General features: G+C 39.9%; 1 protein-coding gene across 1 annotated transcript in view; it reads left to right on the top strand.

The window, feature by feature from the left end:
* Window positions 1-11908: 11908 nt before the first annotated feature.
* Window positions 11909-27779, top strand: part of LOC111233551 (metabotropic glutamate receptor 4-like) — a gene marked incomplete at its 3' end in the record, with an annotated part of 122712 nt that continues 106841 nt past the window's right edge. Inside the window, exon 1 of the mRNA XM_022761391.1 lies at window positions 11909-12475. Coding sequence (XP_022617112.1) covers window positions 11909-12475 — 567 coding nt within the window. The remainder of the gene's footprint in view (window positions 12476-27779) is intronic.

Below are 27779 nucleotides of genomic sequence, written 5' to 3' on the forward strand. Positions count from 1 at the left end.
AAAACGAAATCCACACTCAAATTCTCAATGATAAAAAAAATGTATCTACTGGAGCACAGATTCATCCTGAAAGTGTCTGAAAGGTAACTTTACAGGTTAAGCAACAGGTGTTCACACTCATGATTTGGCAGTATAATCTAATCAATTATGCATAAAAAGGATTCTCCACATGCATAATAAAATGAAGTCTCTCCGTAGGACCGCCTATAGATCCAGCACCTGCTGTTGCAACAAAATGCTCCATCCTACACACAAAAATATGAACAGTAATGCAGATTCAACAATTTCTTCCACCAGATCAGGATTATTATCTGGATCTGCACCAACCTGTACAAACTCATAGATTTCAACAACATAAATATCTGATTTTTTTACATCAAGATCCATACATCCATACATTATTTCCAGCGACTGATGTAAATGTCCAAAAAAATAATAAAAATCTTGCAATGTTAATGGGCTTTTTCCCAGCCCATGCCCCATCCCTCCATGAAGTTTGGTGCAACGATCAGCCAGACATGGATGAAAACATAACCTCCTTGGCAGAGGTAATAACAGCATTGCAAAAGGTAGGAGCAACGGTCAATAGACACTGTCACAGATGATGGTGCCATTTTGCTTAAACGGGGGTTGTGGTGATGAATTCTAGCAAACCACTTCCAGAATTGTCTCTTTTGGGCTATTTCACTACTAAAGTCACTAGACCATAGGGAACATTCACATAACATACATGAAATACTGATGTATTTACTACTGATTACTCTGCTCATTATTTCCTCAATTAATTGATTACTCAGTTTATAAAATAATATATGTCAATAAAATGTTACATGATGCCCATTATTGTTCAGAGTGATGTTTTCAAATGTCTTGTTTTATCCAACAAAAACTCCCAAACCCAAATACATTCAGTCCACAAAAAGCAGTAAATCTTCATATCGGAGAAGCTGTAATCTGACACTGTGTCACCCTGACAATCTGTTTAGCGTTCTTGCCTCAAAAGGGACTGAAACAATTATCAAAAGAGGTAATCTTCAGTCCACAAATTGATTTATGGACAAATTGTTTCAGCTCTAAACATAAGACAAAGCACCATTAGCATCAAATACATGATAAGGTTTATAAAACTCCTGGCAGCAATTACACTGACCCTCCAAAAAAAAAAAAGACTATTTTATGCAGTGTAAGATGTGTTTGCTCAGAGCATACTAAATAACCAATTAACTGTATTTATTATCAAGGGCACACAGTCAGAATTTATCCAGAAGCAAACATCTAGGTTCCCTAAGATATTATTCAAGCTATTATTTTGATTTAATTACACTGAAATTATTTATCACATATCATTTATGTCAGCGTAATCCTTTTCCCCCGGTTTCATTGAGTGAAAGGGGTGAAATATAAAACAGCGCCCCCTGTAGGAATATTTCAGTGGGTTTTTATTAAGAGAAGACGGAAGCCAGGTGATCTTACCATCTTTTAATTAAAACGTAGGTGGTACCAAACTAATCAGACATGACTACTTCAAAACTACAAATGGCCACGGTGATGGAAAGCAAAATCAAACCAAAGGTAACATGGAAGACAGGCGCATGGATGCAACTAAGTGAGGTAGGCTACCCTTAGCGCCCTGTTGCCTATTTGTATGAAATGTCAGCCATAAGTCAGTCAAATCTGAACAGACAGAAGTGGCACACATATTTTTAGATTCAATGTGACTAACATTTTCTGAGTATATAGTTCAATATCGCTCACATCATCAATAAACATCCAGAAACCCGCTTAGAAATCAGAAGAAAAAAAAAAAGATCGTTATTATTGCAGAACCTGCCTGAGGATAATCGCGTTTTTAAGTTTTCTTCGGTCTCAAAGAAATTCATTGATAGTTTTCAGTAAAACTATTGGTACTAAACAAACTGGAACCGCTAATAGCGAATTCGGCCAACTTTGTTTTCAAAAATATAGAAAGACTTTGTAGATTAAAAGATGATTAATGATGAGTGGGCGACTTATTAGTGGTAGCTGAAGTCAGTTATTAGTCACCTATGTTTGACTGAAATCTAGCTGCAGCGGGTAGAGAGCTGGACTGTTTGTTTGTTTGTTTTTTTGTTTGTTTGTTTGTTGAAAAACAAATGAATTTCAACTTTCGTAATTAACTACTGACTAAAAAAATACCTATGTGATGGGAGCCATAAACCTAAACTGCACCTGCCATGACAGTAAACAGGTGGATTGTAGGAACTTGGCCACTTAAAATGTGTAAATATTAAGGAGTTCTCTATTTCAGGAAAACTTAAGTGTATTCACTGGAACATTAAGAGACCATTCAACACTTTGCCATGAAGATGTTTCAGATGGTCCTAATAGGGCACATGTCACTCTTCTACTCATTGACCCACACTGGCTTGGCTTGGTTTGTGTTACATTACATGCAGGTGTACTGAAGTTGTCAGTAGGTGCTGTGTACACACAGGCCTAAGAGGCATCTGGATACATTTATGGTCAAAGTCACCTGTCTGCTGTGTGATCCCCGATTGAGTGTCTTTGTTAAACATGATCTGGTGGTTAGATTTCAAGACATTTTCACCCTCGCTTTGATTTTGAGTTGGGCTGTACATGGAATATTAAATCTGGTTTACTGTATAGAGAGTACTGAATGCATGCTGTGTTATGTAAACTAAGGTGTTAGACGTTGTGTGTTTATTTATTTGATACATGCATTCATATTTTTAAGGTACATGTAAACTTTTAAATGATACTGGTTTGTTGTATTTCACTAGGCCTGCAATTAACGATTTTTATACAATATTTTCATTACTGATTAATCTGATGATTATTTTCTTGATCACTTGATTCATTGTTTTGTCTATGAGATGTCAGGAAATAGCAAAAAACGCTGGAGACATCTTGAAATGTTTTGTTTAGTCCAACCAACAGTCCAAAAACCAAAAGATATTAAATTTACTATCATATCTCACAAAGATATTTAGTTAAATATCACAGAGAAGTCACAAAACCAACATATATTCACATTTGACAATCTGGAACAAATATCTTTTTATTTTTGCTCATTTTTTGCTTTGCAAAATGACTTAATTCATTATCAAAATAGTTGCAAATTAATTGGCTAATTGATTAATCACCTTGTCTTCACAGCTCCACCATTGACCTGTATTCTGATTCAATATGCAATAGGCTACCTGTGTGTGGTTCCAGGCCCAAGTAACAGCACCTCAGGGTTCACAGTCGAGTATTTTTCACAGCCAGTTTTAAGTAAAAGGGGAGTTGGAACACCCGTCTGGATTTAGTGGACCCCTGTGGGAAAGCATCAGCAGGTAACTGTGCTAAAATTAATGGTCAGAGGCTTTGAAAGTTGGACCAAAGCTATATTTTAACATTATTTTATTTTTTTTTCCAACACACACAATTTTTGCTGTGTTGCAGAAAAAACAGTCTGGTAAAGGTCTGTTGTCTTGCTTTAGAGGTGTGTGGGAATACGAGGAGCTGTTTTTTTTTTTTTCTTTAAGCTTGTCCCCTGTTGTCTCCCAAAGTATTAGGTGCAAACACTTGAATTTTCACACAATCGGACTGTTGTGAATCTTTTCTCAGATAAATTGGAATAAAAAAGTTCTGTACTTTGAGGATTAGGACAAAGCTGTACTGTGGAGTGTGTGGGTCTTATGCATTTTTGTGTTAGCTGCAGGGAATTTGAAGTGTATGCACAGTTTTGTGAAGGTGATGCAGGTGATGGCTCTGGTCTGAAAAGAATTGCATCTTTCTCTTTCCCCAAGAGTTTATGCGAAATGTTTTGATAAGAGACTCGATAGGATTCAGATTCAATAAGCAGATTGGAGGCCAGATTGAGACTCGACCTCCAACCGCAGCTTTCACTCAGGCACTTGATGTTTGTGCGACTGTACATTATGTTGTTTCCGTTATCTTGAAAAAAATCTAACACACACACACACACAGACTTCGGAACCACTTGTTCTCGCTGATATGCCCCAGTTTTCCATATGTTGCAGCTTCAAGTGATTCTGTTGGAAAATAGGTCTCTCAGGGGGCGCAGGTTTGATAAGACATAAATTCCTTAATCCTGACAGGCAGGCAGGTCTAGCTCTACAGATACAGTAAATCAATCAATCTGTCTGAGAAGAAACAGCCTTCTGTATCGACTGAACATACCCCACTCCCCCCTCCCCCCTTTACACACAGACACTTTCTAGGACACACTACGCAGTGATGGCTTGTGATGAAGTCTGTCTTCATCTTATACAGCTCTGGACATATTGCACTGTTTTAGTTTGTATTAAAAAAAAAAAAAAAAGTGTATTTGACCCACAAGATGAAGTATGTTAGGCATCATTACCAAGCACCGCTTAGAGTCAACAGGAGGCTTGGAGATGGTTCACCTCATGCCATCTTTTCACTGGACCATTAACCAGGCTCACAGGGTGAGTGAGTGAGAGAGCAGCCTCCAGTGCCAGAGGCTTTGAGAGACCAGGACGTTTGTATGTATTTTAACCTGTAGAGTCAAGATTCAAGCCTGCCCTCTGAATCGTATTCAGTCCATCCCCAAGTTGTGCATGTGATGATAGGTAGGAATTGAAAGCTTAAGAGGAAAACCTGGTAGCAGTGGTGAATACAAAGTAGAGTTGGTGCTTTTTCTTTTTCCCCTAAAGGAGAGTCTAAACAAGAGTATAGGAGCCTGAGTGAATCAAGGATAAGACTCTGTAAAGACGAAGGGTGGGAACTGAGGAATGTGGGGGCGTGTGTTTCATCGTTATAGCAAGATGATAGTCATTGAGTCAGTCAGGCAGCGAACGGGAAGTCAACAGTTTTTAATATGCTCTTCTGACTCCCCGATGGTTTCCCCTCATAGCATCTTTATCCTTTTTAAGCAGCACAAGATTTCTCCCTCCACTTTGCCAGGGCAGAGAATCAGGGCTTGTTCTCACATTTCAGTCCATTTATCTCCTGCTAGATGCGGCTCAGTGATCTTAGCCCTCCATTAGCTTGCACAGAAAAGCATCCAGTGCAAGTAAACAAAAAATTTAGGGATGGCCCATTTCTCCTTCCCCTCTGTTCTCAACCTTGTCTTCCGAATGACTTACGGTATTTTCAAAACAACGCAGCACATACACATTCGCTGTGTCGGAAAAAAGCACCGCTCTGGCCTCGTGTTAATAAGCCTTGTTTGCATGTCCTAAAATTTCTGTAGCCGGCACAGTAATGGAGCGGCTCTCTCGTGTGGTTGTCATACAGTTGATATTTCAAGAGATAAATTACACCCGCGTTTCCTCAGGGTTCTCAGGGAGGGGAAATCAAACGGCCACAGTCAGCTGTTGCATAATATCATGTCTTACCAAGATTTACCACATATCTCAGGGTTCTAAATAAATCACAACTGTCAACTGCATTTTGCCGTTTCTGTAATTAATGCGCCTCAGAGTTAAAATATTCAAGCTCCTTGCTCCCCATCTCTCCTTATATCTCACAGTGACAAACACGTTGGATGTCGAGGCAAAGAGATTGGGATCATTTCAATCAATTTACTTTGTGTAAAGATGCTTTTCCCATCAGGCTCCCCGGGCAGCGACGTGCAAAATCCTGTACATCATACTGGACATGATCCCATCAATCTGAATGAACGCGGTCATTAACCCGTTTATGACTTCATTTTTGGGGAATTCACATGTCGTCACTTAAATTATGTATTTCTTCTTCCCACTCTGAAACCGTTAGTTGATTCATTGATTAGTTGAATCACTTTTGAATCACTTGTCAATCAAAAACTCCAAACATTTTTCTTTATTCTATTCTATTTTATTTATTCATTATATATTTATTTTATTTAATAAATTTATTTCTTTCTTTATTAGTTTTTATATCACTGTAAACTGAAGACCTTTGGGTTTTGGACAGCAATCAGTAGAGTCACCTGGGAAATTGTGGTGGGCGGTTTGTCACAGCTTTCTGGTGTTTTATAGACTAAACAATCATTGATGGATTGAAAAAATAATCATCAGTTGAATCGATGATGAAATGGTGTACGTACTGACACAACCTAACTTTCGGTGCAGAATCTAGAAGTGATTAGCTGCCCTCTGTATTGAATTTAAGTACTGAAGAGATCTTTAAATGATCAGAAATCAGAGTGCTCTGAACAGTTTTGCATAAGTTCATGTTCATATGCTGATTATTTTTTACAAGAGAAATGCTTATTCCTGCAGATTTCCCTCAGGAATGTAAAGATGATCATACTTAGTAAAACATGGATAAAGAATTACTGCAGAAATTGGTTGTGATTAGTTGTACCTGGCTCCTCAGCAGAGTTTATATCCTGTCCAGTTTAGAAAATGCTGAAAATTGTATGGAATAAATATGTGAGCACAATTAACCAAACGAGTGTTGCAATCGGAGCAAACTAAGCGGTCGCCTAATATGATAATTGTTTTGAAAGCTGTAGCTTTTATTTTCTAAAATTTGGTTCGAATTATTACAGTGTGCACTTCAGCCTGCGCAGCTTTGATAGGTACTTCCCTCTTTGCCAACTGTTTACTCTGACATCTGTGGTCACTTGTTATGGTGAGCAATTCAAAAATGGAGGGAAACACCGCTCAGCCACTGTAAGGCTCAGCTGGGGTGCTGCAGCTTAAAAAACTCTGAAGAAAGCCCGCATTCAGGCTGTGCGGATCTGAGTGAGTGGAGGCGTCTTTCTATTGTGAAGTATAACACAGACTGGTAGCAGGATTGCTCTTTGTCTCAAATGTATAGTGTGACAGCTGGCAACTAAAGACTCTGTTCATCAAGACGTTTTTCTGTAGTGATGATGGAGGCGTATGGAGGCCTGAAGATTCACTCTGTCAAAATTGTGCACATGCTTTAGTTGCAGCTGCGTTAGAAGTTTTGATTCCAGTAAATTTCTGGCTCTTGAGAAAAATATAGAATCTTTTGTAACGTGCATATGATATAACGATAATGATCCTTGCATTAATGATATCGCGTAAGTCAATGAATGGAAAATTAATCAACAGCTGTTTTGGTAATCAATCATTAATTTCAGTCATTTTTCAACCAAAAACAAAAACATCAATCATCCTCCAGGTTATGTTTCTCTAGTGCGAGCATTTGCTACTTATTAAACTGAATGTCTGTGGCTTTTGGACTGTTGAGTGGGCAAAACAAAACATCTCAAAACATCACATTCTTCTAACATTTTATACACAAGACCATTAATGTAATCATCAAGGACATAAACAGCAATCGCATTAATCAAGAAAATAAACATCCATTGCAGCTCTAAATAATTCACTATTTATAACTGATGTAACTGTAGATGCTGGTTGCAGATTGGTACGGGAATTATTACTTTATAAACTTTATAATGCTGCATAGAACAAAATTGCTTGTAAAACTAAACACAGTGTTTTCTATTAGAACAGTGGCAGAGTGGTTCAGCTTAGTTTAGTGTATTGCACAAACTGCATTGCAGTTGTTTCTCGCTCAAAATTTAAGGTCTTACTACCAGACCACTTACTAATGTGAACAAAGAGCAACATTGCAAGTTTGGTCCGTCTTATCGATGCATCTTTTCTAAAGCCCACCTCCTCTGAGCTCTCCAGTCCTTGTATGCAGCATCATTCTGCTCTCACCATTCATTTTCCTCAGGGCAGCTTCCTTCTACCTTCCTATTGATCTGCTGTGCACCAACATGCTGGAGTGTCAATTAGAGAGCCCCTCCTGCCCATCTGTGAGAGGAGAGCTGCAGCATCTCTGAAAGTTTCCCTGGCTGGCTTCACCACCCAGCAGCTGCTCAGGTCAGAGGATAAAGACGGGAATAATCTGCTGAAAATACATATACATAGGTGTATCCTTATTTGTATTTATAATGCTCCTTTTTCCAGTACCGATTGGACTGTAAAACGCTTGGGCTAGAGCCGTGGAAATTTCTAATTTGAAGCAATAAAAAAAAAAAATATGAGGTGGAGTTCAAAGATGGAGTGGCTGGTCTGCACAACGCAAAAGTTTTTTTAATGTTTTATTTTTCAGATGAAGCACAAGTCAGGCGGGTAGAGGAGTGGAAGGGGCATATGTTTCTCAGTGCAAACGGATCCTGTTTGTAGCATTGTAACTCGAAGCAACCCGAGTCTCCAGTTATGTTGTTCGCATATCTTATATCACATTTCCCCCAATGACTTTGCTATTTATGTTCTGTTAAAACACAAACTGTCTCTAGACCTCCTTCAAATATCAACAGACTGTTGCAACACTTCCTAAATATCAAAATTGTCTGCACACTTGAAAACAAATCTCGGTGACAGATGTGTAGGCGAGGCGAGAACCGGGTACAATGTAAAACAACACCCACACTGTGTTTTCATGTGCACAGTCAAAATCACAGTTTTATTTGATAATATTTCAGTCAAGAACTCTCATTAATTTGAATCTTATATAATAACCCGACATCTTTTAATGGGCAGAAAATAAACATAGAAAATATTTTTGAATTGGTTAAAATGCGTTATTGTAAACAGACAAGTTTTGCTGGTATCGTTGTAGTATAGTTGAGGTGTTTCTGTAGATTCAGCTGCTGCTGTAGCCTGCGAGCCCATGTAACAACACACTGATTTGCCTGAAGGTTATTGTATGGCCTTTTCAAATGAATGCATAGTCTATTCTGAAATTCGCTCTCTTTTGCACCTGAGGAGAGTCTGTTCTCCTGATATGAATCTCCTCTAATTCCTGCAGCTGTCTTTGACATTTTGCAGTTGGGAAGCACTGCTGTTGTCTTTCTCAAGTCTCTTTTTGTACATGTTTATTGAGGTATGCCATCAGGGGCTGATTTGTAAACACACACACATTTGGTCTTCTCATTTGGAGCCCATGTGACTTGTTTTCTTTTTGTTCATTGCAGTGATTCAAAGGCAAACCAAAGCTGAGGTAGACTTAGAAAAAAATGAAATGAAAATTGTTAAATGAGCCACAGCATTGAATCTGCGTCACAAGCAGCATATTACAGCCGAGTTCTAGAAATAAGCCATACACTGGGAACATTGATAACATGTAACCTGATTTCACTGAATATGCTAATACTGCACGTTTCGATTTGGTTACTACATCACTATATGTCGTGTTGCATAAAACTCTTGAAAGGTGGTCTGCACAGACCCCAGCGCTTGATTAAAGTGGGATTCACAGGTTTCAACAGAGTGATGGTGGTTTCTGAAATGATTTATTCAGAGGGTACAGGCAGCCCACCCTGAATGCACTGAGATCTTCCAGATTACAGAATGAATTACCCAGATCGTGGCCAAAGAGGAAACACTATAAGATACTCATCTGGAACAAGGCAAAACAAGCTGATTAACATGATAATGCTTGATGTAATCTTGTGAAGTGTAAGATCCTTTTCTTTCAATTGCACGCAAGATACTCCTTCAGATTGGCTGGCTGCTCTTTTCAGACTGATGGAGACATGAGCTGTCTCCCTACCAGCTCCTCTTTGCACAAACATGAAGTTTGATGACATCTGTCTTGAAATCCGCAGTGTTGTAGGACAGTTTTGTATTTGAACTCTTCAGTGTTTAGAGCTGTGTATTCTTTTTGCCTATCTATACCACAGTGTTTTGGCAGCATCAGCAGCAGCTCTCACTGCCTCTGCCTCAGTGTTTGCTTTGATTTTTTTTTTTAGATATGCTGGTGCATGGGTTTGTATGTGGTTACAGGAGCTAAGGTTGAGTTGGCTGGTTCTCCTGTTGTCATCTGCTGTGCAGCAGTGAAAGTGGACCTGCAGTGAATCAACTCTGCAAAAATTACTTCTCACTCAGTAGGAGATAGTTGGGTGTATTCAAAGGACCTTGTCACTTCCAATATGGTCTCAATGAATCTCAGCCATTGCCGATCCAAGGCTTCAACCCACTCCTCTGGAAAACCAATGTCTACAGCCCTATTCTGTGACTGTGTTTCGCTAGATTGTTCCTTCAGAGCCTATTACAGCTCCAGGAATGAACAGGGTGTAGATATGTACATATACAAGATGGCCTGTAGTGGCAAATTTTGCGTGTCTGTCTCGCAAGTGAGTGTGTGTGTGTGTGTGTGTGTGTCTGTGTGTCTGTGTGTGTCAGAGGAAGGAAAAAAAGACAAAGGTGGGAATGATAATGTGTAGATGTGCATCACAGTATGGAGCTAAGAATCTCAGAATCCAGCTTTTAAATCTGCGTTGTGTACCTGGCGAGCTTGTTTACAACATTTAAATCTGCACAAAATCTGCATCTAATAACCCTCACAGCGGTGAAACAATAAACTCAAACTACATCAAAACAGATTTAGCTAGGCACAACTTGTATCACAGAGCTGAGAATAAGGTTTTAGACTTAAGGTTATCGTTGTATTGGAGCTCTGCTTCTATACGTGCTCAGGATGTGTAAAATAAGACAATAAAAATATTATTCTTCTAATCCCTTTGTGGCAGGCGGCAGTGATCTGGACAATGTTTGAAAAATCAAGAGTCCACTTGCTTAATGCAGTGATTTCTTAAGGTGGATATTTTTCTTCATGCCTACTTTGGATATAAAAGCTGCTCTCCATCTGTAATAGCATTATTACCATTTCGCTCTCATTTCTCAGGCCGTACCCGCGTTGGTTTGTTGTACTTCCCTACCCTGGCGGGCACAGACTAAGACATGCCTTAGAGACTCAAAGACCCACATATGAATTCTATTATAATATATATAATTGATTTTGCCTCTAGTAAGAAGAAATACCTAGGTAATGTTGGAGCGGTCCACTTTGCCCAAAGAGATATTACATTTATCCTATAGCTTACTCAGTCCTTTTGAACTCGCCTTTAAACCCTAAATGTCTCTAATGATTTGATAGGCCTTGAAGAAGTATTTAATGTGGCAGCAACGGTGATACATTTTCTGGAAAATAATAATTTCATAGCCACACGGAACAGCAACCTAGTAAGACCCACAGTGCCAACAACAGCGCAGTCTTGTTACTGGAACCATAAAAAACTTTTTCAATTTGTCTGTTTCATGTAAAATCAATAGCAAAAATAGGACGTGTAACATTCAAAAAAAAAAAAGTCAAAGTATTGTGATAGAGGCCGAGTGGGTGCACCGACTAGGTGGAAAGGTGAGAATGAAGCACGTGGGATGTGACTCTCAGCCCCATCAACCTTGAGAGTCCATGGCAACCTTTTGTATTCAAAGGTAGACGTAGGAAGACTGTATAAGAGAGAGAAATGAGTTTGGAAGCAGAACTGTCTCTTCATTCCGCATAACGCTGCAGTAAAAAGGTTAAGCAAAAAAAGAAAGAGCTATTGAAATGCTCATACCAATACAAATCCATTTGCTTTTTTTCTGTTTTCTCTGTCCACTGTCTCACTGCTCTTCTCTTTTTCATCTTGTAGGAATTCGCTCTGAAGCCTGTGGACCTAAGCAGGCCTGAGGGCTCTGACATATACCAAATCCCTGCCCAGGGGAACAGGGGAGATTAAAAACTTCTGATTGAGGTGGAGAGGAAAGAGACACAGAGAGAGGGAGGGGGAGACGGAGAGAAAAAGCTTATCGTTCACCTTTGTTCTTCCTAATGCCCCAAGTGAAGGATCTCCATAGGCAAAGTCTGTGAATAACAGCAGACACAAGAGCAGCTGCCCACCACTGTGGTCAGATGATGGAGTGAGGGAGTGTAAGAGGAGAAGAGAACAGAATTACACCCTGTGAAAGAGCCAAGCTCATATTCTACATTAATTGAATGCCGGGGAGAGAGGAGAGACATGAGCGAAAGCCTTTTCTGTGCCAACTGCTTCAAGAGGTTTTGCAATTAACCCTCTGGCCATCATAAAATAATACCTGGCTTCTGTTGTTTTCCGATTGCTGGGTTTGGTTGCACGGTGTGGATGTGCGCTCAGGCTGTGGTCATGTTTCAACCCCTGGTGTGTAGACCGGATCGGACCAGCTGTCGGCGAAACAGCCTGTTCCTGCCGCTGCTGCTGCTGCTGCTTCTCTACAGCTCCCTCAAGGCCGCTCAGGCTGCCAAGCCCAAAGGGCCAGGACACACACATTTGAACTCCATCCGCATAGACGGGGATATCTCCTTAGGTGGGCTCTTCCCAGTACACGCCAGGGGCCACGATGGCAAGCCATGTGGGGAGCTGAAGAAGGAGAAGGGCATACACAGACTGGAGGCCATGCTCTTTGCCCTTGACCGCATCAATAATGACAATAATCTGCTGCCTAACATCACACTGGGAGCGCGTATCCTGGACACCTGTTCCAGGGACACTCACGCCTTGGAGCAGTCGCTCACCTTCGTGCAGGCTCTGATCGAGAAGGATGGGTCGGACGTCAAGTGCCTGGGTGGGGGAGCGCCCATCATCACCAAGCCTGAGAGGGTGGTGGGCGTCATTGGCGCCTCCTCCAGCTCTGTCTCTATCATGGTGGCGAACATACTGCGCCTGTTTAAGGTAAGACATCTGCACCATATCTGGTTTGGTTTAATTGTTTACCTCTTAGTACGTATGAAATACAGAAGAAATAACAGGAGCTGTGCTTGCTGGTGAATACTGTATGAAAGTGAAAACTATGATTTTGTGATTTTGCTTTATTGATCCTCCTTATATATTTGTTTGAATAATTGATAACACGACTGATAAACAGCATGAGCTGCTGAACAGTGCGGGAGAACAATACATGTGAGACTCTATGGACACTTTCATAACTTTAGAGAGGAGATCCCTTGGTAAATCTCATCACTCTGACTATTGCCCTGGAGGGGTTGGTTGCTAAGCAGTGAGAGGTATTGCCTGTCACAATACTGAAGTGATTAATAGGGCACTACTTGATTTCATTTTTACCCCACAGCCTTTCTTCCAATCAGTTTGCTGTTTACATCTTCTTATACTATGGAAAAAATATGTTCCGTTCATGGACATTTGGACATTTGATGAATTATTAACCACATATTTTATTTTCTATCCAGCTAGCTATGGCAAGCCTAATAGCTCTTTCTACATTACTAGAGGCTTGATTGCTATATTTAAGGCTCAGCTCGCTGCAAAATAATACACCTTTCTTTGACTTTAAGAGGAATTACTTTTTATTAAGTACTGTCGTGTGCCTGAGATTGTTTCACAGACAATTACACAGTTTAGCACGGATGTAACTCGCATCACTTTCAGTGGGACTGGCAAGGTAGTGGCTTATTTAAATTCTGTCTTAATTAGAATGAGGGATTCTTCAGCAGATAACACTCAGACTTCAAAACCAACTTCAAAATGTATTTCAGATCCTCTTTGTTAAAAAGCTGACTATAATCCTGACTCCAAAGTTTTCCTTCACCTTGATCTCGCATGAAAATTCTTGTCTAATTCAGGCAATATTCCCTTGTCTCTTGCTTAAAAGCACTGCGAGGTCAGATCGTGGCTGGGTCACAAAACTATCCCTGCAGCCGAGTCAGTTTCCTCAGCAGGCCAGGTGTTTACTGTCATGAAATCGGGTTTTAACCTTATTGACTACTCTCTGGATTTTGATAGGGCTGCCCCCCTAAACGTTAATGATTCAAATCCTTAGCTGAGGAGCCGCAGATTTGAAGCTCATCTTGCCGAAGCATCTGCCTTACTATTTTTTTTTTTTTTTTTTTTTTTTTTTTTTTTTTAACAGCGTCATTATACACAGAGCAACACAGGGTAACAGTGCAGCCGTCTACAAAGACCTCAAAATTCTAGAGACATTAACGTAATGGAAATAGAGAAGCGTGATGATACAGCTGAAATGCTTGTTTGATTGCTCAATCAAAATTAAAATAATCGTAAATTCTAAACATCCCCTAGTTACGTCTTCTCTGTCTTGTGTCGAAAATTAACTCAAAAACATGTTTGCACAAAACCAAGATGTCTTGGAAATTGAGATGGACATTTTCACTATTTTTTGACATTTTATAGACCGATAAATTAATCGAGAGAATAATTGGCTCATTGAACAGTAATGAAAATAATCCTTGGTTGTGGCCACAGGTGGTGGAAATAGAAGGCAGAGCGGCGTCATGCGTGCCCTGTTTTTTTCCCCCTCGTTTCTGCTCGCCCTCTCTCCGATGCCAGGTGCTAGACTACCACTGAACCAGACCAGACCGAACTGTGGCACCACTTCCTCTACCTACTCTACAACACGCTCAGCACGCTCCGCAGTGCGGTTAGATATTATTACCGAGCCATGATTAGGACGTCCTTTCTGTTTCACAGCGTAAATCTGGTGTTTTCACACAGATCGTGTTACATGTGAGTGAAACCAGTAGAATGTGAGTCTTGAGGTAAAATGTGAGACTTCACATGTAGGCTGTTAAACTGTAGGACTTTAGTGTGGGGTGGCTGCTCTGTAGGTGTGCTGCACTGTAGCATAAATGGGTGGATGCCATGACTACCATAGCATTAGTCACAATTTTAGGTGAGGTATATTGATTGTTGAATATTAGATAACAAAAAGCAGCAAACATCTCACTCAAATAATAGAACAAAAGAATGAAATATCAGCTCAAATTGGTGAGTTGATTATGAAAACTCTGCTGTAAGGGCAACCCCAGACGTCAGTGAGGTGTTGCTTAGTTTAACTAATGCACAAAAAAGCATAGAAAACTAACACTCGAGTACAGCAGCCTGCAGCCTGTGTATGATTTGATAATCTTCATGGTGATTAAGAGAGAGAGAGAGTATTGGATATATATGCAGCTTGTTGAGTGAACCCAGTGTGACAGAGCACACACACACACACACACACACACACACACACACACACACACACACACAGGCTAAAGTTTTGTGCATCATGCATATGTTCTAATGTATGTATGTGAGTCTTTTCTTTAGCTTGTGCATGTGTCTATACCTGGGTGTGCGCTGCATATACCTGTGTGTTGATAAAAACATTGTTGAGCATGCAAAGCCGTGTGTGTATGATCTCTCTGTTCCTTCCTGTCTCCCGCGCATAAAATATGCGTATATGCGCGCTCACACAGGTAAGAGACGGTGTGGGCCACAGTAATGAGCATCTCCAGTAGCGCGTTCTTGATCCCACTCTCACATGGAAGCCTCAAATCCTTCGTCATTAGCACAGTGCTCACTCTCTCTTCATTAATGCACGTAAGTGGTGTCCTTGCATATTTAATTTGGATTTCTCTGATCTCTTTTTCTCTTTATCCTCAGTGTGTACAGTATATTAGCATTCCCCTTTTCTACCTTTTTTCCTTTTTTTTTTTTTTTAACATTCAGACATCTGGAGGTTAAGACAGCAGCTCCAGTCAGATAGCAGGGTGAGCAGATCAACAAAGTGAGATTTTGTCAGTTTGTCCTCATTTACTATCACTTTGGCTTCTGAGTCGCACCATTGAAAATCAAACACTTTGCAAGGCAGGTCACCAATCAATCAACATCCACTCTAATTGAATAACAGTCATTACAACAATCAAAAAAGAGAGTAAGCTCTTGACATGATGTAAAGCAGTCTGGTCAGTTATATAGATTAAACAGTAAACCTTTAATGGAGAGTGGTGTGTGGTCATTTAGACAGGGTCTTGAGTTATAGCTTCCCAGGGATCCACTGGTCAGCCAGATGCCAGCTGGTTCCCCTGGTCCTGATGGAGCTGCTGATGGCCCCGGAAGGTTTTAACTTTATGTCCGTCTCATAACACGCCCTGCGCCAGCAAGACATTTGCTGCATGATCTAGCATGGAGAGAGAAGAGGGACAACTATGTCTACTAGCACTGCGGCGAGACATAAATGTTTGCTTTAAATGGAGGCGATGCATGCGCACGAGTACCAACTCAGCATACTGATGAAGACAGGCAGACTCTTAGGCGTGTAGGCATGCGCATTACTGTATGCTTGTACAGCCACACACACAAACACAGTATGCACAACTGCACCACTCAGACACATAACATGTATATAAACACTTGGCACAAGCATACACAAAAGCAATCAAGCACATTTGCACGAAAGCCACTTTAAACTCAGCAGCAGCGGCAGCAGCAGCAGCAGCAGCGGCAGCCACCCTGGTGTAGTTAGCAGGTTTACAGAAAGTGTTTCCTCAGCACTCAGCTGCATACAGATGTGGTCCGGAGCAGCTTGATGAATATTTTACTCCAACCTTATGTAACAGTAACACAGGGACCAGGAGCTTCAGCTCAAGAACATTTTAGTGTGGTTCACTGTGAAATGGGAGCTGCTGTGACAAGCAGTTGGGGAAAAGATAATTCATGATCACAGACGAGCTATGTCAGATGATTACATTATTCATTTGTGGAGCAGATGCGCTCATAAAGTTGACACACATCACCTACAACACAGTTCCTACTACCAGGTCTATCCCTCTCAATTACGTGTGTTTATCTCTGCAGTGGGTCCTGACAGGGATTTCCTTTTCACCTCAGCTGTAGCAAAAGTTTGGCTCCTGTTCAGGGAAAAGTTATGTTATAAATTTCATTTTTATTTCATTCCGTGTTGCACATGAGTAGTACGATGGAGAGCCAGCGACCCAGGAATAAGAAGCTCACAGCGTTCTGGCCTTTTAATGCTCGCTGGAAAGCATTTTGCTGGCTCCTTGTTCTGACATTACTGCTGGCTGGACAAACCATCTCACATTCACTGAAGTGGCCAGTATTAGTAGTAAAGGGACCACCAAAGAGAAAAAAAACACCCATTTAGAGGAGGAAAAGTAGAAAATGATTTTTCATGCAAGAGCACGCCGGCCCTCCAGCATCCCACTCATTCTGACATTTTCCCGTAGACTTAAGTTCATGCTCTTGCTTCTAAGTTTCACACTGGAGGCACAGAAGCTGACCTACTGAGTTATTGTTTATGCACCTGCACATTGTGCGGGGAATCTTATCAACCATCTTGTAATCACAAATCGTCTACCTGGGATTTTTATAAAGGTCTCAGAAGCAAATAAAAACAAATCATTAATACCTACTTGATCATTTTCCAACCTCTGATCCAGGCTTGTGCTGTTATGACGTTTCTCTTGCATGGCACTGCTGAAATGAATCTTAGGCAGTTTAATTGGTCTGAACGCTCAAACTGTCCGCAGAAAAGTAAAGCGAATAATATATAATGCTGGATAAACCCCATAGATATGAATTGCTGACATCTCTGAGCCTTTTTTTTTTTTTTTTCTCATGAATTCCTGTGGGACTTTTGTACATGATAACATCGCTGGTTAAAGCTGGTAAATATTGAACGTGAAAGTGGTGAATAATACATTTTTAGGCAGATTAGAATTGACGTCTGTACTATATTTCAAGCACTGTAATCTAATACAATGAATTGAGACATGTCACATTAAAGAAGCGATTCATGATGTAATTTTTTTATTTTGCAAACATAAATTTGGGAAGAGAAGCACATTTTGCATATAAAAAGGACATATTTCAAACACCCTTTTATAAAAAGCTGAAGTTGCTAATGTTTGCTTTTACTGCTATATTTGCTACTCCTGTGACTCATTTCTAAGCGCGTAAGTGTGTTTTTGGGACATGACAGCTTGTAAAGTAAAAGCTATCAGTGTCGATCTCGTCTAAAGCATATGCATATAGCAGAAATGCAGCCACACAGCAAACTGAGGAGGATGGCAGATTTCATTAGCAGTTGACAGCCTCTTTCATGATTCCTTGAATGAGCGAGCTGATCCATTCTGCAGCTGTTTTGTGGTCAGAGCTCTGCCACATCCCTCTCTCCCAGAGGTGCTCACCATCTGCTTTGTTGCAACCTCTTTTAGCAAGTTAATGGTTATTTCCCCCCAGTTGATCCTCTACTCCTGTAAACATTTTAGCTTCAGACCAGTTTGGTAAAAATCAGTCCATGTTAGATTGGTTTGATCAGTCACTGTACCACAAAGACATTAATTCTTCTCTCTTCGGCGACAGAAAATGTAATCAAATCTATAAATTGAATTGTTCTGTTTTTTTTTTTTTTTGTATTAATTTAGATTTTGGCCAGAGTTAGATCAGAGATAAAAAGAAAATAAAAGACTCGTGAATGTGACTATGAATTGTGTTCTGTTTCTGGTCATGTTTTCTTTGTATGTATGAGAGGATTTTCAGTTTGACAGTCCTTGAAATCTAGCATGAGTAGTTTTATTTTATAGAGCGCTTACTCATTTTCTTTACACTGAGTTTCATCACTGCTTGACTGAAAATTAGTTACCCTGTTTATTGTGTTTCATCACTGCGGTTTGCCCACACTTTTTAAAAGACTGGAGCGACCTGATAAATAGCAGAGGCGGTAATATGCTTTCTTTTATGGTAGTCAATCCTCCAGTACATTTCTTTTAATTTTAACCCCCGTTATGGCCCTCATATGGTGAGTTCTTAAAACAAGGGGGGGAAAAACTGGTTTATGTCAAGAAATTTCATGCTTCATCTCATCTTGTTCTGATGGTTTTATATGCCTATAAACCTTCCAGTGACACAGTAGAATGACGGCCCCGTGTCACAATTGATTTAGCTGCTCATTTGGGGGAATGACAGCTAAATCAAGATAAACTAGTATCAGCCCATCGAGGCATCTCGCTACAACCAAACCCACTCATTCAGTGAGCCAGTGACGATACGATTTTCCACACTGACTGCGTCACCGTGGAGCCATGAAAGTTTGCTTTCTTCCTCGCCGTTGATTCGCTTTAATTTCATGCAACAAGGTGATGGGTTTAAACTTAAGTCTGAACTGCTGTGAAATCAATAAGTTATATACTGTGTAGTTCATGCAGTTTTGTGCTGCTGCTGCAGATATACGTTACAGTGACAAGTTTCAGTACAAGCACACTTCCATTGAGGAAATTTATTAGAAAGGCGAGTGGACTGTATCATTATTACATCAAAAAGGGAAGCAGCAGCACAAATGGAAAGATTGTACAGGGCATTGTTACTTTGTAATTTTGAAATGAGAGCCATTTTGGCTGGAGTAGTGCAAGTCATTGTGGGAGCTGCAGATAATAATCCTGCTCAGTTCAGGGAGGTGATATTTTTCCATTTTCTGTATTTTCCTATGCCATGGTTCCCCACCCCACCCTCCTCTGCCCTCCCTGTCCTCCAACTACTCCATTAACAAAATGCTGACTGTTTGATTGTTCAGCTACTAAGCCAACATTTTCTTTCTCCCTTTTTTTGATATTTAACATGCAGTTATGATATTGTCGTGCCTCACTTTTTGATTTTGATCACTCGGAAATTATTACACGCCCTGCAACTGGTTGTTCTTCTGACCAGCAGAGGGGCTTCAGCATCATCCATGTCATTTCATTCTGCTCATGCACACGCTGCCAGCACCTACAGTGCAAGGTTCTGTCTCTCTCAACATATGAGAGGAGCATTTTGTGAAAAGTGTTTTTTTTTTTTCCCCTGATGCGACGAAATCCTAAATCAGACCCCCACCCACCCAAAATTTCAGCTTTTAACATAATGATGATAGCTCTGCTGCTGAGCCATTTTTCTGGAGGTCTTGCTGTATGAAGGCAGTGGGTAGTTCAATAGCATTTATTGGCATTGGCTGTTGATTCATGTCCATGTTTAAATCAGTCGAGCAATGTCTTCTTGCGACCCTTGTCACCAACCAGTTATGACCAGATCACTACTGGACTATAACCAGTTCATAGTCCAGGAGCCAGATGCATAAAACTCAGTAGATTCACGTCTAAAACTGTGTGTATGCACAAAGACAGAAATCTGCACACGCATCCTTTTTCTCAGATTTATGAAGCTGCATTGTGCATATGCTTGTGTTTTATAAATCTCAGTCATTTCCACTCGCAGTTTGACATAAGTGGATGTAGGAAATGCCTTAAACATCTGTTTGCATATTGATACATTACGTGAGCCCGCTCCACCACTTATTAGACCTGTCACTGAGAAGAGTGGCAAAGAGAAAGTACAGTTTCACTGAAGTAGCTGTCATTACACAAGACTGTGGCTATTCATAGGGCCAGTGCCACTAATTCATCACATGTATGTGTGAACCGTTATCCCAGGGATATGTCAACCATCATCATCGTTAAGTGTCAGAAAGATGATCAATAATGAATTTACAGGGCTTGAAACAAACCTTACAGTGTGCTTCACAATGCAGGATAAAATGAAAAGATCATTAATACAGCAAAGTTATGGCTCAAATACAAATAGAAAGATGGATAGAACAATCAATGACTCAGTGATCATATAAGATTAAGTTTATAAGTGCGCCTTTGACATTTGACATAACTCTGTGTAGACTGCCAATTTCACTGATTATGTTATTTATTTTTGCAAACGTACATCGTTTTACTTTTAAGGTTCCCGTTTCTTATGTTGCATTTGATGTCCAGCTCATCATTCCACCTGCACCTATCGTCTTGAGCAGTAATTAAAACGATCCTGTAAGGAAAGGTTAGGAGAAAGTCTGAAAAGAGAAATTGTTATTTTGGAGCTCCTCAAATTCATCTTGTGACTGCTTGTCAGCGTGCCGACCTCCTGGTTGAGAACCACTGTTTCAGATTGCTCGGTTTCTTTCCTGCCCTGTGCTTCAGGTTCATTTAGATTGTCAGTGTAAATAACAGCCTGTCACAGAAACTTAACTTGTGTTTTGACTCCAAACAGTGCAACATTGATTTGCGACACACTTGTTTACTTAGTGATATCAAGTCTTACTGAAGAGGCTACTTGTAGCTTATGGATCTAATGTCATACAATGTATAACTCGAACAACGGTTTCTTAGAGGCAGCAAATCTCCCCTGGAAGGATGGACATATTTTAGTCCTGTTCACCAGTGAAGACCAAACACCTTTTGATAAATATGAGCGTAAAGTTAAGCTATTTGTAAGTTTTGTAATTGCTACATAGCTAACGTTAGCATTAACAACTGTTTACTTACAGTCTAGAAGAAATGTTGCGAGTTCAGCAAGCTTCATTCCTCTACTCAGCAACAGCTGCCTCCAGCAGTGTAAAGCAATGCCAATATTTACCTTTGTCTCTCACTCCTTTTCTTCGACTGAAGTTAGCGTGCTAACCAGCTAGCCCCCGCCCGTCTCGTCACTTTGGGATCCAATCTGCCCTGAAGATGTGGCGCTGCTCAGAGAGCGTATTATAACCTCTTGTCTTAGAACACAAAAATGGCTGAAGTGTTTTCAAGATACAATCACCCCCATCTGCTCGTGGCAAGAAACCTCTTTCTGTGGCAGAGAAAACTAAAAACATAAAGCCCCTTTTAAATCAGAAATGAATTTGAATATGTACCACCACACAAACACCGCACCACCACATAAAAACATGATGTTATAGTTTACGAATGTTGAGTACAATCCTCATTCAAAAAAAAAAAAATTTTTAATCCAGGTTTTAAAAAGTAACATGCCAGCTACTTTGCTTTGACGTAATGAATGAACTGATTAAATAAAATCCAAGTGCTATCTCTTCACTCAGCACCCACACCATCTCGCACTTTGACACTATCTTTATTATTGCTTTTCCTCTTCTTTTATTTTGCTGCTACATGAGTAAGTGTTGATTCATGGTGACTCATTTGTCTGAAAACGATAAGTTCTGACAACAAGGCCACAAGACAGACACACAACAACAACTGTAGGAATATATGACAAAGACATCTTGAGGTTTCACAGAGTTTAAAGATTGGAAGTGATTTTAAATTCTTTTTAAATAATAATTACATTTCTTGTGATCCTTCATGAAGTGCTTTCTTTCTTTTTTTCACTCTGTTTGTCATGCTTGAGTGGAGGAGACAAATTACAGGAGGCAGGTGCTGGCCTCTTCCGTAGGATTTGTTTGGTGTATGTTGTACATTCCCGTATAATTATATTGTTTTGCTCTATAATTATATTTTGCCTTAGTTGTGATCTCATCTCACCAAATACAAGCGACCGATTGTCCATGCAAATCCGACGTAACAACATTTGTGTGTCTTCGAGAGTTGACAAACATCCATCCAGAATCTAGATCCATCTGTCCGTGTGTTTTCCTCACACGCCAGACAGTCTTGTGTTTGTGCTGTGTGTGGGTGGCAGGCTTTGAACACATATGTGCATGTGTGTCTTGCGGGCTGTTTGTTTACATATTTAATTGTGTATATCTGTTCAGTTACTTGAAATTTCCTCCTGTTTGACGGACACATTTTTCCTTGAAACATGAAAACAAACACTGTGAAAATTGCCTTTTGTATTCCCCCCTGGCTCAGTATGCTTTCAATGCAGTCAAAAATTTTACTGCACAGAATCAATGTTGATTTCTTTGAAAAAGTGACAGCTTCAGTGGTGTGTGTCTGTGTTTCTTATAGTAAACCATTGAATGGGACAGCAGAACAGTGCAAATGAATGAGAACTATCATATATATATATGACCCATGTAGGCGAATCTGTAACTATATTATAGAATTGATGTTCACTTCATGCTTCAGCTGAGATTCATTTAGTGATTTGAAGTGAAACAAAATGAAAATGTACTGTGATTATGAGGCTACAAACAGCCATGTTACAGTAAGGAGCCTCATCTCTATCCACCAAAATACTGCCACCCCTTAATCTTCTCACAGTTTGGTGTCATGATGATCTGTTCATGAGTCACATGGTTCCTTTAATTTGTGTCAACAAAAAGAAAAACAATAGCTAGTTTACTGATAAGGCATAAAAAAATAGATGAGTGACAGCAAAATCTTTAAACGCCGCCCGCCGGAGTAGAGCTGAAATAATGAATCAGTTAGCTGATTGACAGAAGATGAATCAGCAGCTATTTTGACAATTGATTAATTAATCGATAATTCGTATGATTTTACAAAAAAATGCGACAAATGTGTTTTTGTTCCCCGCTATCTGGGTTTTTATGCTGTTATAAACAACACATAGGAAGCATCACTTTAGACTGGAAAAATGGTTTTGAGACCAATGTTTTCAGACATTGTATAGACAAAGCAACTAATCAATTAGTCAAGAAAATAGTTGGCAGATTAATCAGTAAATAAAATAATTTCTTTAAAGTTGCAGCCTTTCACTGTGGTATGAGGCATTTCCTGTTGTGCTTGTATGCTGAATTTTGAGTAAAGTGTCAGCTCTACACAGCACTATATCTCAGGCAGGATCAGCCACTTCTATTAAAGGCAAGATCCAACTGTAACGCTCAATATAATGGCTATTGGTGGTTCACTTGAGAGGAACTCCAGTCTGATTTTTTTTTTTTTTTTTTCCTTTCATATTTTTTGTAACTCTTCACCTGAAAAACAAATGTCGCCCCAAATTCACCCTATGAAATCAAATGCAGGCCTCAAGCAGAAGTGATTCTACAGATTTGAATCAGAGCGGATTTCTCAACTTCATATTGGAGCAGCAGAATCACTTTCAAAAATCTAGTTTGGTAAGTTACTCAAAATGCTGAAAACACACATCCAGACGAGAGACTGGCCATGTTCAAAGGATTTGCGTGGAGAATTGTGTGCTCTGCTTTCAAATATCTTGGTCTCTTGGTATTTTCTGTTTTGAGTCGGTATGTCGAACACATGATGGTGTTGCGTTTCCTCCAGATGCTCTAGTTTCCTTCCACTGTCCAAACACAAGTAGGTCAGGTCAGTCTGGCCACTGTAAATTGCTTATAGGTGTGAGAGTGTGTGTGTGTGTGTGTGTGTGTGTGTGTGTGTGTGTATTGTTGCCTGATGCCCACTCCTCCCTTATGTGGTATGTAAAAGGAATAAAGAGGCATGGAAAAAATAGCACTGCTGAAATTAATGCGGGCGGTAAATGTCAGGTATTCGTTCAGCCCTTCACGACTCATTTTATATTTGACGGCTGCTAAGAACGTATAGAGAAATCAAATGAAGAGGAAATAGATATATAAATTTCTCCACTGTCTGTGGCTTCAATAGACAATTCACTGCAGTCACAGTTACGTCTGCTGATTTGCCACTGGTGGCGTGTGACTCACCGAGCACTTTATTAGGAACGCCCATGCTAATACTGGGTATGGCCTGTCTCTGCTCTCAAAGCAGCCTCATTTCTTCATGGCATGGATTCCACACGATGTTGGAAACATTTCTCTGGTCCATGTTGACATGATTGCATCACAGCATTTCTACAGATTTGTCAACTCCATATTCATGCTGCCAATCTCCCCGCTGCACCATATCCCAGAGGTGCTCTGGTGAGTGAAGTACACTGAAGTCAGGCTGTGTTTTTCGGGTCTTCATCTGTCCACTTTTGGTGAGCGTGTGTCCGCTGCAGCCTCAGAATTGTGTTCTTGGCTGACAGGAGTGGAATCTGACGTGGTCTTCTGCTGTTGCAGCAAGGTTTGATGTGTTGTGTTGTTCGAGAGGCTTTTGTGCACACCGCAGTTGTAAAGAGTGGGTTGCACTGCTGCCACATGATTGGCTGATTGATAAGAGTTGTTCCCAATAAAGTGCTCAGTAACTGTCCATTTAGGGCTAAGTGGGAACGTATTGTCAGATACAGTCGTATAGTTATTATGGGTCAACATGGGTCAACTAATAATTATCTTCATTATGACCTCTGATTATTTTCCTGAATAATTGTTTTGTCCATGGTAATGTCTTCAAATGTCTAATTTTGTTCGACCAACACTCCAAAAGCCAAAATTATTCAGTTTACAAAGATATAAAACACAGAAAAGAAGCAAAATCCTCACATCTAAGAAGCTGGAACCAGCAAATGTTTTACATTTTTGTATGTTTTGTACATAATATAATGATTACTCAATTATCAATCAAGATATCTGTCAGTTTTCTGTTTCTCAGCTAATTGATTTATTGACTAATCATTGCAGCTCTAATGGTATTATTGCTTTACCAAATTGGGCTGTCAACATGAATGATTCGAAGCATATTTTAAGTAAAAACTAAAAAATATGTTACTGATCTTTTTGCTCTAAATTTGTTATTGTTCTTGTAATGCTGATGTATGGAGTGATGAATGATTATTAATTTTGTGATATTGGTTTCAATAGGGCTGAAAATTATGTGAAATTAAATTTTGATTATCAATTAGTTTTCATTTTTTAAGCATAATGCAAAATGTGCATATTATATGAATATTTTCTGTTTTTCTTTGTCTTTGGAGAGAATTGATTTAATATTTTTGACAGACAAAACAAGGACTTTCACCTTTTGAAGAACAAATGTCTGACACTTTGAATACCAAACAATTAATAAATGAATCGAGAAAATAATAGTGATTATGATTATTCAATGATGAAAATAATTGTTATTTGCAGACTTAGACTCAGCCTTGTCTTGTCCAATTTTTAATACTTTTGTTTTTTGAGAATACAGTCACAACCACAAATAAAAGTTGTCCTGTTAAAAGTAGACAAAGCAAGTTGTGGGAAATTTGTTCCGCCAAAAACAAAAAATAGAACTTTTTCATCACAAAATTCTCTGAACATCATCCAATATTGATTCTAACAGTGTGGCAGTGTGAATAAACCGAATGCTTTAACATTTAATAGTGCAGTAAGGGCATGAAATCCCGAGTTTGTTTGTCTCTCAACACTAGTTTTACATCGTAGTACACAGACTGTGGTTTGCAGCAAACTAAACCCATGTAATACTTCAGGGAGGAAGAATGTAGATTTGAAATGATTGGTAGATACTGAATATATTTGGGTTTTGGACACTTGATTGCTGCGAAACTGTGATCAGAATTTTTCATCGTTTGCTGACGTGAACAAAACAATGATTTGATAGATTCAGAAACGTAGTCATTAGTTACAGTCAGAGAAAAAATGCTATTTCACCCATGTCTGTATTGAGTCTTTAATAAGCAATCAGGCCCAGAGGAGTAAAGCAAAGGAAAGGGCAGATGTGTCCACACTACATTGAACTATCTTTCAGATGGAGAATGGCAGTGGATTGAATGCAAATAGCACCGTTCAGTTGTGTCGATGGCCCTGCCTGTAGCTATGGTGATCTTTGGCATGTGCTAATCAGGCTGTGAAAAAAAAAATGGAAGAGTATTGATTTGATATTGAGCTGCACAAGCTTGATTAAATATTTTCGCGGCTAGATTTACAGACCAGTGAACTATGTGATTGTGTCATATCGCCCGTCTTGGTATTACTGAGAAACGCCGGGTCTAAAAAACAATTGCAGTGTTTTATCATGGTAAACACATGATATGAAATGCTTTGGATGTGGAGATTGTACTGATGCTGTCAAAGCACCGATCGTAGATGTCCGTTTATCATGAAAGGTCCATATCACATTGTGGCCTAATATATCTCTTGAAAGGCAAAAGGTCGTTGTGGTTTTATTATTGGACAAGATGATGTATTGATCTTTGATGGTCAGGGGTCAGTCTTTGGTGCCTTAGCTATGCTCTTTTCATCCTTATCATTCCCACAACTCCTATACAGGTGATTACAGCTGCTTACTGATAACTGCTGTAATAGACTGGTGTCAGACAGGGAAAAGGCCAGGCTGTGCCCACAAAACATAATTAGCTGTCTATGGGAAGTCTGAGCACTTCTTATCAAGCAGCTTGGCTGAGCAGCAGAGATCGATTGTCAAGATGCTGTAATGTCAGATTGACCAGGGTGGAGAGAGAAGTTAAATCCTGTTATGGCACTTTTTTTTCCCCCACAGTGTGACAACTGGTTGAAGAAAAAAAAATCTGACATATCATATCCTCTGTAAAGATAAAAAAGTCTCAGTATTTTTCCTAAGGCTGCGGGAGTATGGTTGAGTGAGTACTTATTTAGGCCAGCTGGTTTTCAAAGCACATTAGACAACAGGTAATTTGGTTTGACCTATAGTGATTGTCAGTCTGACACTGAAGTCGACAAATGCCAAACAGTGCCAAGAAACCGCAAACAAACTCCGTTTGTGTGTTTTCCCTTTTTGTACTCGCACACACCAGTGTCTGTGTGCGTACGTGCACGTTTTAGCAATGTGAGCATACGGCTGCTTCCAACCTGTGTGTGTGTGTGTGTGTGTGTGTGTGTGTGTGTGTGTAGTCTGAGCGTCTATTTGTGAAAAGACCACTGGACCTGTCAGGAATTCTGGAAGAGCGTTTGCCAGCCCCCTGCCATCTGATTCTGTATGTAGTTTTCGCAGACTGAATGCAGTCTGCAGTGAGGCATGTCAGGCACCATTACACACAGCGTCTAGCACGCGCTCGATGATGAAGAGATCTGGGAACAAATGCTCCCATGGAACCTGCCTCTGGCCGAGACGCTGCTGCATGCTGTGGGTACAGGCCACAGCCAAGCCTGGCCGGGCTCCGCTGACATAACATGCACATGGTGGAAGCTTCCCCGAGACAGCCTTGTGTCACATGCAAGTGTTAATAATGTACTGAAATTAATACAGTGTTACCGCTACTGGAGAAAATCTGAATAGGATGGTTGTCTTTATAAACGTTTTAAAGATACACTAGGAAAGATTTGTTATTTAATGTGAGTGGAGCCACAATCACCTTTAAATCTTTCTCTTATGCTCATTTAATTATTTGGTATAATATCAGTACTTATTCCTAAAAATGTTTATCATGTTAGATTTGACGTGGTTAACATGAGGGAGTTGTATGTAGTGAGCTAATGTCGTTATTTCCTCTATTATATTATGTTACGTTACGTTACTGTAGAGAGAGAGAGAGGAGTGACCAAAAAAGCGAGTGTGCCCCGTTTTGCTTGCCTCCCTTTCTCTCTCTCTCTCTCTCTCTCTCTCTCTCTCTCTCTCTCTCTCTCTCTTTCATGGAAATCGTGAGTGATAACAGTAAGATGACAAATACATTTTAT

The sequence above is a fragment of the Seriola dumerili genome, unplaced genomic scaffold (genome assembly GCF_002260705.1).
Source record: "Seriola dumerili isolate Sdu_G_001 unplaced genomic scaffold, Sdu_1.0 BDQW01000409.1, whole genome shotgun sequence".
Classification (NCBI taxonomy): domain Eukaryota; kingdom Metazoa; phylum Chordata; class Actinopteri; order Carangiformes; family Carangidae; genus Seriola; species Seriola dumerili.